Genomic DNA, 15,041 nt, shown 5'->3' with positions numbered 1-15,041 from the left:
ATATGCAATCTATACTAGTGCTGTGGTCCTGAACGCTGTGGTGAATAAAGGGGCATTTTGCAAGGGTAGCTGCCATTCCAGTTAGCAGGGAGTAGTAGCAAGATCAGGACTAAAAAAGAAGAGCTGCTACTCTCTCCTTATCTGAGAACTGAAGTCAGGTCTCTGCCAACAGGGGCCTCAATTTAAATACTTATTTACTGAATGTGGACCATTATCTTCAGTTGAATTGTTAGCACATGGAAGCTTTTTTGTTAAGACTAAAATGCTGACACACTGTGTTCATTCTTGTGGGTTTCTTCTCAAGAGCTTTTAAAAAAAAAATCTCAAGAGGAGCAACTCTGATACCATCCACCAATCTGTTGAGAGTGGGTGGAACCTGACATGGGGCACAACATACACCTGCTGTGCCACTACTGAAGACCTTCTCTTCTTTCTCCATTTCCTCCTGACAGCACTCTTTCTTTTTAAGAAACGTCTCTGAGCAAAAAGCCTACGGAAAAGTTTCTGCCTCTAATTCAGAGCACGCCAGACAAACAGATCTTACTTTAAAACGGAGGACCACAGCTACCTGATTATTACATGGCAAAAATAATTATTTTCAACCAAATTATCTCAATACAGCACTGACTCATCATTTTTAAAACAAACTTTATTTAGTATATTAAGATAACATTCATAATATTTATATTTTAATTCTCCCACTTTAAAAAATTTAATTCCCAAAGGTATTCATTTTAAACAATCAGGAAAATTAAAAGAGGAAAATATTTCTTAAAGTAAAAATAATATGAATTTGCCTACTAATAAGCAATCTTAAATACCATACAGCTTATTTGTTTCTTGGTTTAATGGCTGTTCCTCACAGTAGATTCAGTAAGAAAAATAAAACTTAAAATGAAACCTAAAAAGGGGAGGCAAGGTTAATACAATTTACAATGCCTCAACTACCCAAAGTTGGTTACAACTGTTCTCCAAGGATAAGAACTGAAGCCTCCCAAAATGCAATTTTTTAGCAAGTAATCAAATTATAAGGCTTAAAAGTACACACAGTGCTTTCTCAGTTGCTTAAATAACACATTTTAGCCAAACTGTCCTCTATCACACAGATTCTGAAAGTAATCCTATTAAGCTAAAATCACCAAGATGTATAGTTTATGATTAATACATTCATCAAGGTTGATCGAAAAGAGACCATTTGCAGCATAAGAGTTGGGCATTTATTCTCATTAGTTTTTCAAATTTAACCAATGCTTAGTCTCCAGAGATTTCAAAGTGCCTTTAAAAATTGAGTTACTTCTTCAAAAACAAGTGGGGTAAAATAACAACAAATGAAGGTTAAAGAAAATAATCCCTGAAACTACTTTAGCATGGTTAAAGGTACCTGATAAAACAAAAAACAGTGCGAGGGGTGGGGGGGGTCGATAATTCTGGTTACTTTAGGATAAAGTTATTAGCAATTTTCTAGAACTACATGAAAGTTCTCAACATTTTCAAATATTTTGCCTGGAAAAAGTTCTTACTAAGCACTTTGAAAATATACAGATCTGAGATTCAAAGGGATGAAAATAACTGATCTAGCTAAGCAAATGGCTCATAGGCAAGTTAAAAGCCTCTTGTTGAACATTATTTTTAAATTGGACAAGGTATTTCCAATTTAAAAATATAAATATAAGATTTCAGGATCAGCTCCAACACATAAGGTGCTTGGATATTGTCACTCATGTCCTTACAACAAAAAAAACCTGAACAAACTGCCAATCAGCAACTTTTATTAGGCTTATCAGAGAATTGAGGACACGGGGCAAACTGAACTCTTGAAATCTGGAGAAACAGGCAAATACAGAGAATCACATCCAAGATCAGCTTACCTGGAGCAGAAGGTGCTGGAGTTAATACACTAGTAAGAAAACTTAAATCGTAATTTTGACAAAGGCTTGTGAGTAAGAACTCCTGGGGGCCCGATCTTAGGAGAGCCTCTATACTCTCATGGCTTTACCTCCAGGAACCTCACCAGGTTCTGACTGTGAAGATACAAGAACAATCTCCTCCCCTTTTGGGTAAGAGGAAGAGAAAAGTGATGATTTTGAAATACACCCATGGGAAAAAATAACAGTTTTGAAATAAACCCAGAAGGTTCTCCATAGCAAAGGCCAACACTCCAAGGGAAAATATACCAGAGCCTTCTATACTGTCCTGGGAGAGGGGAAATTAGCCAACAGACTTCTCTAGACTTGTTTCACCTAAAGGAAGCAGGGGTTGGGGGAAGGCTAAGAAATACTTCTGAAGGTTGCAGTCCAGGGCTCAGGCCCACCAAAAGACTAAGACTTGGTCCTAAGATTATAAAACACTTGCCCTTCCCCACACTCTACCACCACATCACCAAGGTTCCACAGTAATCCAGTAACAGTGGATTACAACGGAAAGAGTTGCAAGAAACAGACTCTACTTAAAAAGGACTTCTTAGGGAAACCCAAAGATAATGGGGGAGAAAATTTTAAAAATAAAGACACTAGAGGAAACAGAAGCCTCTGGCATCTACACCTACAACAAACATTAAACACAGCCTAGCTCCTAGCCAAATTAACATGAAACCTTATACTACAGGCCTATTTACCTCCATTTCTATTATCCAATATATCCTACCTGGCTTTTAAAAAACACTAAAAAGTATGCTAAAAGGCAAGGGAAAACAGAGTGTGAGGAGATTAAGCAAGCATCAGAACAAGACTTAGATATGGCACAGGTTTGGGGATTACCAGTGATAATTTCAGACAGGGAATTTAAAACAACTGATTACTATGGTAAGCACTCTAATGGAAAAGGTAGACAACATGCAAGAACAGACAGGTAATGTAAGTATATACAACTCTAAGGAAGAATTAAAAGGAAATGCTAAAACTCAAAAACACCATAACAGGGCTTCCCTGGTGGCGCAGTGGTTGAGAGTCCACCTGCTGATACAGGGAACACGGGTTCGTGCCCCGGTCCGGGAAGATCCCACATGCCGCGGAGCGGCTGGGCCCGTGAGCCATGGCCGCTGAGCCTGTGCGTCCGGAGCCTGTGCTCCGCAACGAGAGAGGCCACAACAGTGAGAGGCCCGCGTACCGCAAAACAAAACAAACAAACAAAAAAAAACACCATAACAAAAATGAATAATACCTTTAATGGGCTCATCAGTAGACTGGACATGGCCAAGGAAAGAATCAGTGAACTTAAAGATATGTCAAGAGAAACTTCCCAAACTAAAATGCAAACAGAAAAAAGAATTTTAAAAAGGAGAAAAGAATATCCAAGAACTATGGGACAATTACAAAAGGTGTCACTGGAATACCAGAAGAATAATGAGACAAAAGAGAAAAAATATTTGAAGGAATAATGGCTGAGAATCCTCCAAAATTAATGACAGACACCAAATCACACATCCAGGAAGCTCAGAGCACACCAAGCAAGATAAATACCCAAAAACTCTACACCTAAACATATCGTATTCCAACTACAGAAAACCAAACACAAAGAGAAAATCATGAAAGAAGCCAGAGGGGAAAAAAACACCTTACTTATAGAGAACAAGGATAAGAAGTACATTTGACTTCCTGTCAGAAGCCATGAAGTGAAATATTTAGTGTTGAAAGGAAAAAAAACACCAACCTAGAAGGTATTCAGTGAAATTATCCTTCAAAAGTGAAGGAGAAATAAAAACTTTCTCAGATAAACAAAAACTGAGGGAATTTGTCACCAGTAGGCCTGCCTAGTAAAAACTGTTTTAAAAAGTTCTTCAAAGAAAGAAAATGACATAGGCCAGAAAGTCAGGTCTACACAAAGAAAGAAAGAGCATTGGAGAAGGAATAAATGAAGGTAAAATAAAATCTATTTTTCCTATTCTTAATAGATAACTGTTCTAAGTAATAACAGTAATAGCGTATTTGCTAATTATAGCAAATGGATAAGTAAAATGAAAGGTACCTGTACTATCTCAGAAGCAGAGTAGAGTTATCCGGTAGTGGACTTAGATGATAAGTTGTTAATATACACTGTAAACTCCAGAGCAACAACTAAAAACCCTTTTTAAAAGAAATATAATGGATATGCTAAGACAGGAGAGAAAACAGAATCATACAAAATGGTCAACTGAAATCAGGGAAGGAAGAAAAAGGGGACCTGTTATTGTTTAAAAAAAAGAAGTATAACAAATAGAAAAGTTACAAACATGGTTCATATTAATCCAAGTATATTGATACTCACTTTAAATGTGAATGGCCTAAATATACCAACTAAAAGAGATTGTCAGAGTAGATTTTAAAAACGCACATTAAATATAAAGATACATCTAGGTTCAAAGCAAAGGGATAAAGAAAGATATACCATGTTAATATTAATCAAAAGAAAGCTGGAATAGCTATATCAGTTTTAGACAAAGTAGACTTCAGAACGAGAAAAATCATCAGGGATAAAGAGGGGCATTAGAAAATGATACATTCTCCAAGAAGGCATAACAATCCTTAATATGTATGCACCACACAAGACAGCATCAAAATATACAAGGGGCTCCCTCTGGGCCTCGGTCCTCCACCCGCGTCCGCCAGAGCCTGTTGGTGTCCATTGACCAGAGTCTGTGAATTCAACGCTCCGAGCCCGTCTGGATGGCCCCGACTCCCAGCTGTCTATCCTTCGAAAACACTAAGAATAATGTCCCTGCATCAATTTTTACTAGAGCTAATCACGTGCCATGCCTGGAACAGGGATCGTACCCAGATTGCCCTTAGCCCCAGTAACCATGAAGTCCACATCTATAAGAACGGGAGCCAGTGGGTGAAAGCTCATGAGTTCAAGGAGGACAACGGACACATCACAGGTATCGACTGGGCTCCCAAGAGTGACCGCATTGTCACTTGTAGGGCTGACCACAATGCCTACGTCTGGGGTCAGAAAGGTGGAGTTTGGAAGCCGACCCTGGTGATCCTGAGAATTAACTGCGCAGCCGCTTTTGTCAAGTGGTCCCCGCGAGAGAACAAATTTGCTGCAGGCAGCAGAGCACAACTCATTTCTGTTTGTTACTTCGAGTCAGAAAATGACTGGTGGGTAAGCAAGCACATAAAAAAACCCATTCGCTCCACGGTCGCCAGTACACCCTGGGGCAGCAAGATGCCTTTTGGTCAGCTGATGTCAGAGTTTGGTGGCAGTGGCACTGGCGGCTGGGTGAATGGGGTCAGCTTCTTTGCCAGCGGGAGCCGCCTGGCCTGGGTCAGCCACGACGGCACCGTGTCTGTTGTTGATGCCTCAAAAAGCGTGCAGGTCTCAACTCTGAAGACAGAGTTCCTGCCCCTCCTGAGTGTGTCGTTCGGCTCAGAGAACAGCGTTGTGGCTGCTGGCCATGACTGCTGCCCCATGCTCTTTAACTATGACGACCGTGGCTGCTTGACCTTCGTCTCCAAGCTAGACCTCCCGAAAGAGAGCATCCAGCGCAACATGTCGGCCATGGAGCACTTCCACAACACGGACAAGTGGGCCATGACCAAGGACCGAAACACAGCCCTGGAGACGCTGCACCAGAACAGCATCACTCAAGTGTCTATTTATGAGGTGGACAATCAAGATTGTCGCAAATTTTGCACTACTGGCATTGACGGAGCCATGACCATTTGGGATTTCAAGACCTTAGAGTCTTCTATCCAGGGCCTTTGGATAATGTGAAGCTGAGCGAGCCTCCCAGATCCAGCATGAGGCCAGATAGGCTGCACCAAGCAACTCCACCATTTGCATGATGGGGAGGAGAGCCAGCCTCCAGGAAACACTGAAGACGCATAAGGCGCAAACCTTGTTCTGTGTTTTGTTTGAGTGTAATTGGTGAAAGTGTTGGTTTTTTAAAAGCAGCAGTGATTTGGGGTGTTTTTTTTTTGTTTTTTTCTTTTGCTATTTCATTCCATTCTTGACCAAAGCTTCTCTTTAAGCAGTTTATTATGGAAAATTGTCACACTAACTTAAAGGAAGGGGTGGGGGAGGTATGTAAATTGTCTGTTAAAAAATTAAATAAAAATATTGAACAAAAAAACAAAACAAAATATATGAGGCAACAGACCTGCAAAGAGAAATAGACAAATCCACTATTACAGTTGGAGACTTCAACACCCCCTTTCAGTAGGCAAAAAAAAAAAAGAGAATAAAGATAGGTGAATTGAATAGCACTATCAAGCAACTAAATCTACCTGCCATTTACATAATACTTCATCCAACAGCAGCAGAATACATGTTCTCAAGCTCACATGGAATATTCATCGCGATAGACCAAATTCTGTACCACAAAACACAAATCAGCAAATTTTAAAGAATAAAAATCATACAAAGTATTTTCTCACACCACAATGGAATTAAACTAGAAAACAATAACAAAAAGATAAACGGAAAAATCTCAAAATATTTAGCCATTAAACAACACATTTCTAAATAATACATAGGTCAAAGAGGAAATCTAAAGAGGACTTTTAAAATATTTTGAACTAAATGAAAATGAAAATACAAATCAAAATTTGTATGATGCAGCAAAAGCAGGGCTTAGAGAAAAGTTTATAGCACTGAATGCATATATTAGAAAAGAAAACAGACTTAAAATCAATAACCTAAGCTTCTACCTTAGGATATAAGGCAAAGAAGGACAACTTAAGACTAAAGCAAATAGATAAAAGGATAAAACAATAAAAACTATAGCAGTAATCAATGAAATTGAAAACAGGAACTCAGTAGTGAAAAAAATCAATGGGAACAAAAGATGGTTCTTTGCAAAGACTGATAAAATTGATAAACCTCTAGCCAGGATAACCAAGAAAAAAATGAGCGAAGACACAAATTATTAATATCAGAAATGAAAGAAGTATCATCATTACCAATCACGTGGACATTAAAAGGATAATAAATGAATATTATGAACAAAGCTATGCCTACACATTTTATAACTTAGATAAGTGGACCAATTCCTTAAAAGATACAAACTATCAAAATTTACACAAGGAATAATAGATAATCTGAATAGGCCTTTATCTATGGAAGAAACTCAAACAATAATTAATAAACTTCCCAGAAAGAAAGTCCCATACCTAGATGGTTTCACTGGTGAATTCTATGAAACATTTAAGGAAGAAATTCTCTACAATCTCTTCCAGAAAACAGAAGTAGAGAAACACTTCAAAGCTTACTCTATGAGGACACATTATGTATGGTATTACCAATACCAAAACTAGATAAAGACATTAAAGAAAGGCAAACTACATGAACACAGATGTAGAAATCCTCAACCAATATTATCAAATCAAATCCAGCAATATATAAAAAGAAATACACATCTTGACTACATGGGATTTATCCCAGGTATGCAAGGCTGGTTCAACATCCTAAAATCAATTCATAATCAACAGATGAAAGTAAAAACACCACATGATCATACCAAGTGATACAGAAAAGCATTTGACAAAACCCAATACCCATTTGTGATAAATACTCTTAGCAATCTAAAAATAGAGAGAACTTCCTCAACTTGATAAAGAACATCTACAAGAAACCTACAGTTAACATCGTATTTAATGGTAAGAAACTGCATGCCTTCCCACTAAGCTCAGGAACCAGACAAGAATGTCCTCTCTCACCATCTGTATTAAACATTGTACTGGAAGTCATAACTAATACAAGACAGGTAAAGGAATTAAAAGGTATACAGATTGGGAAAGAAGAAGTAAAACTATTTTGTTCGCAGATGACATGACTGATTATGAAGAAAATCCCAAAGAACTTACCCCCCAAAAAACACTGGAACTAATACGCAATTCTAGCAAGGTCACAGGATACAAAGCTAACATACAAAAGTCAATCACTTTCCTATATACCAGCAAAGAACAACTGGAATTTAAAAATTAAAAACAATACCATTTGTATTATCACCAAAAGAAAAAAAGTACTTAGGTATAAAGCTAACAAAACAATTGTAAGATATGTATGTGAAAAACTAAATAACTTTGTTGAAAGAAATCACAGAGAGAAAAATCAAATGGAGACATATTCTGTGGTCATTGATTAGAACACACAATATTGTTAAGATGTCAATTCTCAACTTGATCTACAGATTCAATGCGATCCCAATCCTAGCAAGCTATTTTGTGGATATCAACAAACTGATTTAAAAGATAAAATAGAAAGGCAAAAGACCTGGAATAGCCAACACAATACTGAGAAAGAACAACAAAATTGGAGGACTGACACTACCTGACTTTAAGACTTACTACAAAGCTACAGTAAATCAAGACAGTATGATATTGGTGAAGAATAGACACACAGATCAATGAAACAGAACACAGAACCCCAAACTAGACTCAACACAAACACAGCTGATCTTTGATAAAGAAGCGGAGGCAATCCAATGGAGAAAGAAGTCCTTTCAACAAATGGTTGAAATAACCTAATCAAAAAATGGGCAAAGGACTTGACTAGACATTTCTCCAAAGACATACAAATAGCCAAGAGCACATGAAAAGATGTCCAACATCACTAATCATTAGTGTCATGCAAATCAAAACCACAAAATGATACCATTTTACATCAACTAGGATGGCTACAATAAAAAAAAATAAGGAAACAAGTGTTGGCGAGGATGTGGAGAAATTGGAACCTTTGTACAGTGCTGACAAGAATGTAAAGTGCTGCAGTCACTGAGGAAAACAGTTCTGTGGTTCCTCAAAAAAATTAAACACAGAATTACCATATACCTAGCTAGTATTTCCACTTCTTGCCGTATACCCCAAAAGAACTGAAAACAGGGACTCAAACAAAACTTGACCACAAATGTTCACAGCAACACTATTCACGATAATCAAAAGGTGAAAACAACCCAAATGTCCATCCACAGATAAATGGATAAACAAAATGTGATATGTCCATACAACAGAATATGACTCAGTCATAAAAAAAGGAATGAAGTAATGATACAGGCTACATGGATGAACCTCAAAAACATTACACCAAGTGAAAGAAGTCAAACTCAAATGGTCACAAATTGTATATGATTCTATTTACATGAAATATCCAGAATAGGTAAATCTATAGAAAAATCAGATTGGTGTTTGCCAGGGATAGAGAGAGGGAGAAACAAGGAGTGAGTACTTAATGGGTATGGGGTTTTCTTTTGGGGTGATAAAAGTGTTTTGGAACTTGACAGAGGTAGTGATTGTACAATATTGTGAATGTACTAAATGCTACTGAATTGTACACTTTAAAATGGTTGGTTTTACATTATGTGAATTTTACCTCAATTTTTTTTTAAAAAAGGTCACAACATTGTAAATCAACTATTCATCGATTAAAAAACAAAAAAAGAAGATGGGCCTATGAGGCTTACTTCCTGGCTCTACCACCTACTAACCTGTATGGCCTTCAGGAAATTAACCTATTATATTTGAGCATCAGTTTCCCTCATGTTAAAGGAAGGTAATTCTTTCTAACTTTTATAGTTGCTATGAGGATCTAAAGAGTAATGAAAATAAAGCACCTGGCATAGGACTTCCCTGGTGGCACAGTGGTTAAGAATCCGCCTGCCAATGCAGGGGGACACGCATTCGATCCCTGGTCCGGGAAGATCCCACATGCCGTGGAGCAACTAAGCCCATGTGCCACAACTACTGAGCCTGCGCTCTAGAGCCCACGAGCCACAACTACTGAAGCCTGCACACCTAGAGCCTGTGCTCTGCAACAAGAAGCCCGCACACCTCAATGAAGAGTAGCCCCCTGCTCACAGCAACAAAGGCCCAACGCAGCCAAAAACAAATAAATAAATAATTTATATTAAAAAAAAAAAAAGCACCTAGCATAGCACAATGCCTGGAAGTTAAGAGGTACTTGAAACAGAGATTATTACTATTGCTTCTTAACTTAATTTCTCATTTATGGCCACTTGAATTATATTAGGAAGCTATCTCAAGTTTTTTTGTTTCCAAAGAATTTAACTCTTCATATTTGTGCGAATGTCCTTCTCTTGAACTCAAGTAATCTTTCATAGTCTCAGTGGAGACTGTTTTCTTCTCTGTATTCATTTTGGATGAAAAGAGAGCTATTCAGGCCAGTGATGGAACACAGTCAGGGTGAATAGATTGTATGTGTCTCTGTATGCCCAGTTCCTAGCAAAGTCCACTTCTCCGTTCTGACAGCTGATCATGAACGAGGTAACCAATATAAAATTTCCTACTTAGGCAGCCAAAAGATTTACCCAAGCCCAGCTCAAGGGAAAAGTAATTTTCAGTGGAAGTTCCACACTTTATTAATTCTATTCCTCAGACTCCAAGAGCACCAAAGGCAAAGAGACAAACAGAAACTGAGATTGTTGGTCCACTGAGGCCACTATGCTGTTTCCACTGTATTCTCCTAGTTAGGGCTGCTCAGCATTAGAAGTCAGCAAACTTTTTCTGTTTAGGAAGGGCCACAAAATAAACACTGTATTTTAGGCTTTGTATGTCATACGGTCTCTGTTGCAACTACTTAACTCTGTCATTTTAGCGCAAAAGCATCCATAGAAAATACGTAAATGAACGAGTATGGCTATGTTCCATAAAATAAGTGGCGGGCCAGATTTGGCCCACAGGCACTCAATAGATTTTTCTTAAACAAATATTTGGTTGAATTTTACTTTGTAATACCATGCCTAGAACACAGTGCTTTAAGTACAGGAGGTAGAAAAAAATTTTAATTTGATTTTTTTAATTAAAATGCTTTAACATAGGAAACAAACCTTTAAATTAAGAAATAGTGGGCTTCACTGGTGGCACAGTGGTTAAGATTCTGCCTGCCAATGCAGGGGACACGAGTTCGAGTCCTGGTCCAGGAAGATCCCACATGCCATGGAGCAACTAAGCCCGTGCGTCACAACTACTGAGCCTGCACTCTAGAGCCTGTGAGCCACAACTACTGAGCCCATGAGCCACAACTACTGAAGTCTGTGCGCCTAGAGCCTGTGCTCCGCAACGAGAAGCCACCGCAATGAGAAGCCCGCGTGCTGCAACAAAGAGTAGCCCCTGCTTGCTGCAACTAGAGAAAGCTCGTGCACAGCAACAAAGACCAAACACAGCCAAAAAAAAAATAAAATAAAAATAAATTAAAAAAAAAAGAAATAGTAAAGCTCAAAAGCACTGCAGAATATGAACTATAGCTTCTAGTGGTATTTCATGGGTGGGTTCCTTTTTATATAAAAATAGATCCCCACGTACTACTTTCCAGTTACTGATTTCAACAACTGATAAAGAGTTATGCTTAACTATTTAAAAGTGTCCACTATACGGGCATTTGTTGATCAGTTCTTTTTCTTATATTTCCAGTGAATATATATTTCAGGCTGTGTAGAAAAATGATTCACACTCATTTTTGGTTCCTGAAGTTTTAAAGTCACATTAAAGAACTAGTTAAATCCCTTAAGCAGAGACATTTATCAAAGACTAATGAAATTACTCATCTTAAGATGTAGAAAGAATGTTCTCTCTCTCTCTTTTTTTTAATATTTATTAATTTATTTATTTGACTGCTCCGGGTCTTAGTTGTGGTGTGCAGGCATGTGGGACCTAGTTCCCGGATCAGGGATTGAACCCGGGCCCCCTGCATTGGGAGCAGAGTCTTAACCACGGGACCACCAGGGAAGTCCCAAGAATGTTCTCTTAAAGAAGGAAATAATTATGTTTTATGATCGGCAGAAAAGGGGACTTTAAAGTCCATCTAGTGCTCCAGCCAACTCGTCCTCTAGACTGGGGGGCTGTGGAGTCGGGGGGGGGGGGTACTGAGTCACTATAAGAAGGACAAATGAGGTAAAGTCTTCTATGTAGACAATGCATGCAGAGCTAGTAGTGGGGCTAGTTCTAATTTGACCATTCCCTTATCTCATTTACTAAAAAACAAACAAACAAAAAAATCCAGATTAGGACGATGAGGATAAAGGCAACCAGGAAGCCTGCAAAAGCCCCAGATTCTTCTGGTTCCCTGAAGAAGTCAGATTCAACTGGAAATTGACACCTGAGCCATTGTTTCTTTTACTGATAACAAGACAACAGAAACATGGGTAGTTTTTCCTATATCAACAGACTAGCAGAATTGGAAATACAAAATATTATAGTACAAAGAAGTATGATTTTGGTGAGACTTCTGTCGTGTTCCAGAGACTGTTCTACAGTCAATTGGATCAGAAACAAAAACCCGGTCAAGAGAGGAAACCACACAGAAGTAATGGTTCTACATGAGTGCCTCTGTAAGAAGAGGCAGATGTTTTCCCCCATTAATGATTCCTACTATCTTTGTTCCTGACCTGAAGTCCAGTTTAATATTGATATCTCATTAATCTTCATAACCTGCAGTAAATTCACATAATTTCAGACAGTGCAATTACTTAAAAAAAGATTATGATAAAATAATCAATTAATACTGAAATACTTCCAGCTTCTTACAATCTTTATGAAAAACCCCAAGCCTCGCTATAATCTTCTTCAAACGCTAGGAATTTTGCACACAAAAGCAAGAAACCACATCTTATTTTTATTTAAATAAGGAGGAATAAAATGACAAAGTAAATAATATCCCATATATTCTGTTTCTCATTGTTGACATCTTTTTTAAGTTTTAAAAACTCTAATAACATGTAAAACCTAAAACTAAAAATTAAAGAAAAACATCTGTTTTATTTAATGTGGGCAACAACCTGAAAAAATAAGTTTATTTTGGTCTAGTAGAAAATAACTATATGGTTTTAGATGGCAACTATAAATAATCTGTTAAATTGATAATGGTTCATTGACTTTTCCTCAAGCATCTTCTCAAAATAGTTTGATTAAAAAAAAGTAACCAGGGCTTCCCTGGTGGCGCAGTGGTTGAGAGTCCGCCTGCCGATGCAGGGGACACGGGTTCGTGCCCCGGTCCGGGAAGATCCCACATGCTGCGGAGCGGCTGTGCCCATGAGCCATGGCTGCTGAGCCTGCGCGTCCGGCTCCGCAACGGGAGAGGCCACAACAGTGAGAGGCCCGCGTACCGCAAAAAAAAAAAAAAAGTAACCAAATCATCATTCAGCTTTTTGGTGAAAAAATAAAATTAATCTGAAAAAGAAAAATGGAATCATTAATCCAAAATGCATATTGCTTGCTAAAAATGAAGGCTTATAACAAAAGACAAATTTGTGAATATTAAGTAATAACAAACATCCAAAGAATGCCTTTTAGTAGGGGAAAATATGGGTATTCCTACCTAGAAAATATTTAATCAAATCTACTCTTCCTACAACTCTCAAAAGAGAAAAATGACACAATCCAGATCTTCTCTATCCACTCTCTCCTTACCCTCTTGCAATTTGGCATTAATGTATCATTTGACTTAAAGAAGTCATTAATAAATGGCATTCTTAAATGAAATGGATTTTCTCACCCCTCAATCCTTATCATTATGGATCTTTTTTATGGATTTTTAACACTATTGGTGAATACCATTTAAAAAAAAATCTTTCTTCCTTGCTTTCAAGAGGTCTACTCCCTCTCCTTTCAGTATGATCATTTTAAACACGTCTTTCACTCTGCTCTGTACTCCCTCTTGGAAGGTTCATATCATTTCACACTTCCATCTCAGGTTCAAGGTAGCCATTTCTGGAGTCAGATCAAAGCCTGGTTTCGCCACTTATCAGCTGCATAACCTTGGCCCTGTTACATAGCCTCTCTCTGACTCAGTTTCCTCATATGTAAAATAAGGATGAGAGTGGGGATTGTGGGGATTAAATGTAAAACATCAAATAGAGTGCCTATCTACCATATATGGTAGATGCTCAATATATGGTATTTACTAATATCAGGTTTGGTATTCTGTTGACATTTTATTCTTTATTATGAAAGCCAAACTCATTATCTCTCCCTCCAAACTTATACATCCTTTACAAGTTTCCCAGTCAGATAAATGATACCAATGCTTTTCCAGTTTACCACAAATCCTTGGGATCATCTTTAATCCCTCCACAGGGACCCACCACTGTGCAAAAGCTCTCTACAGTGTCCTTCCTTTTTGGTTCTGTAATTTAAGTCAAGTTTATCATTTATTCAATACTTACAGCTGTACCCCAGTACTGGATTGTTCACAGCTTTGTATAACTAGCTATTCAAGAGCATTCGTTACCTACTACTTCAAAACAAACAAACACTTCTCGTAAGTCAACCCCAGCCATAGGAAAGGAACTACATGAATCAGCACTTCACTGTCCTAGGCTCAATTAGCATCAATCTCCAACCTCTCTCTATCCTCTCTCTTGCCTCAAGTTCTAATCGCATCTCCCTATTTCAACTCCATTCCATTCTCCCTACTTTGTTGTGAGGATGACCTTTTTGGGTTTCTGGGAAGAAAAGTGTACTGTAAAACATGCCTCCCCTCTCACAGGCACTTCAAAGCAGACACGTAAAGAAAAAGAAGATCAGCAATGCATATTTACAGGGCAAAGGTCCAAGCCAGAACTTCTTCCAAGTGCGAGTAATCATAAAGCTCCATAAAGAGTTTAATAGTCACTGCTAAGAGTGTTCATATACATGCCAATATGTATATATAACAATAAACAGAAGTTGTCAAAAAGAAAGTACAGTTACATTTTTCTTTTTTAATTGGGCAGCATTTATTTCAGTAAATTAAGGAGTATGATCTTTGGTCTGGAATAGCCCAACATCATATTATGTTCACAAAAGACAAGATATATCTGTTTATAAACATGACCTCTAAATTTCTTGCAACAGGACACAGATTAAAACAGTGACTTTCTTTCATACTTGTTCAAATACACCATATGCTAGGAATTATTTAGTTATATATACAATCATAGCCAACATTCTCAGAAACAGATCAAATTTATGCATGTGATCACATACCTGTGTAAGTAATCACAAGAGACCTGATTTATACATTTTTATAAGCATTTTATTAAAAATCTAAAAGGTATGCAAAATATATGGGCATGATCACTTTACACATAATAAGCACAAAAGGGAGGATTATATCCATTTTTGACTATGAGA

General features: G+C 37.8%; 2 protein-coding genes across 6 annotated transcripts in view; one reads left to right on the top strand and one right to left on the bottom strand.

Moving 5' to 3' along the window:
• Positions 1-15,041, bottom strand: part of CDKL5 (cyclin dependent kinase like 5) — a 250,077-nt gene that overhangs the window by 105,644 nt on the left and 129,392 nt on the right. The gene's annotated exons all lie outside the window — the stretch shown is intronic.
• Positions 4,727-6,346, top strand: LOC307180823 (actin-related protein 2/3 complex subunit 1A-like; the record flags this gene model as incomplete). Its single annotated transcript, XM_079911335.1, is given in 2 exon segments — positions 4,727-4,747; positions 4,750-6,346. Coding segments are annotated over 2 exon segments (963 nt in total). The 3' UTR covers positions 5,692-6,346.

This window comes from Stenella coeruleoalba (genome assembly GCF_951394435.1).
Source record: "Stenella coeruleoalba genome assembly, chromosome: X".
Classification (NCBI taxonomy): Eukaryota; Metazoa; Chordata; class Mammalia; order Artiodactyla; family Delphinidae; genus Stenella; species Stenella coeruleoalba.
This window is presented reverse-complemented; position numbering and strand designations above follow the sequence as displayed.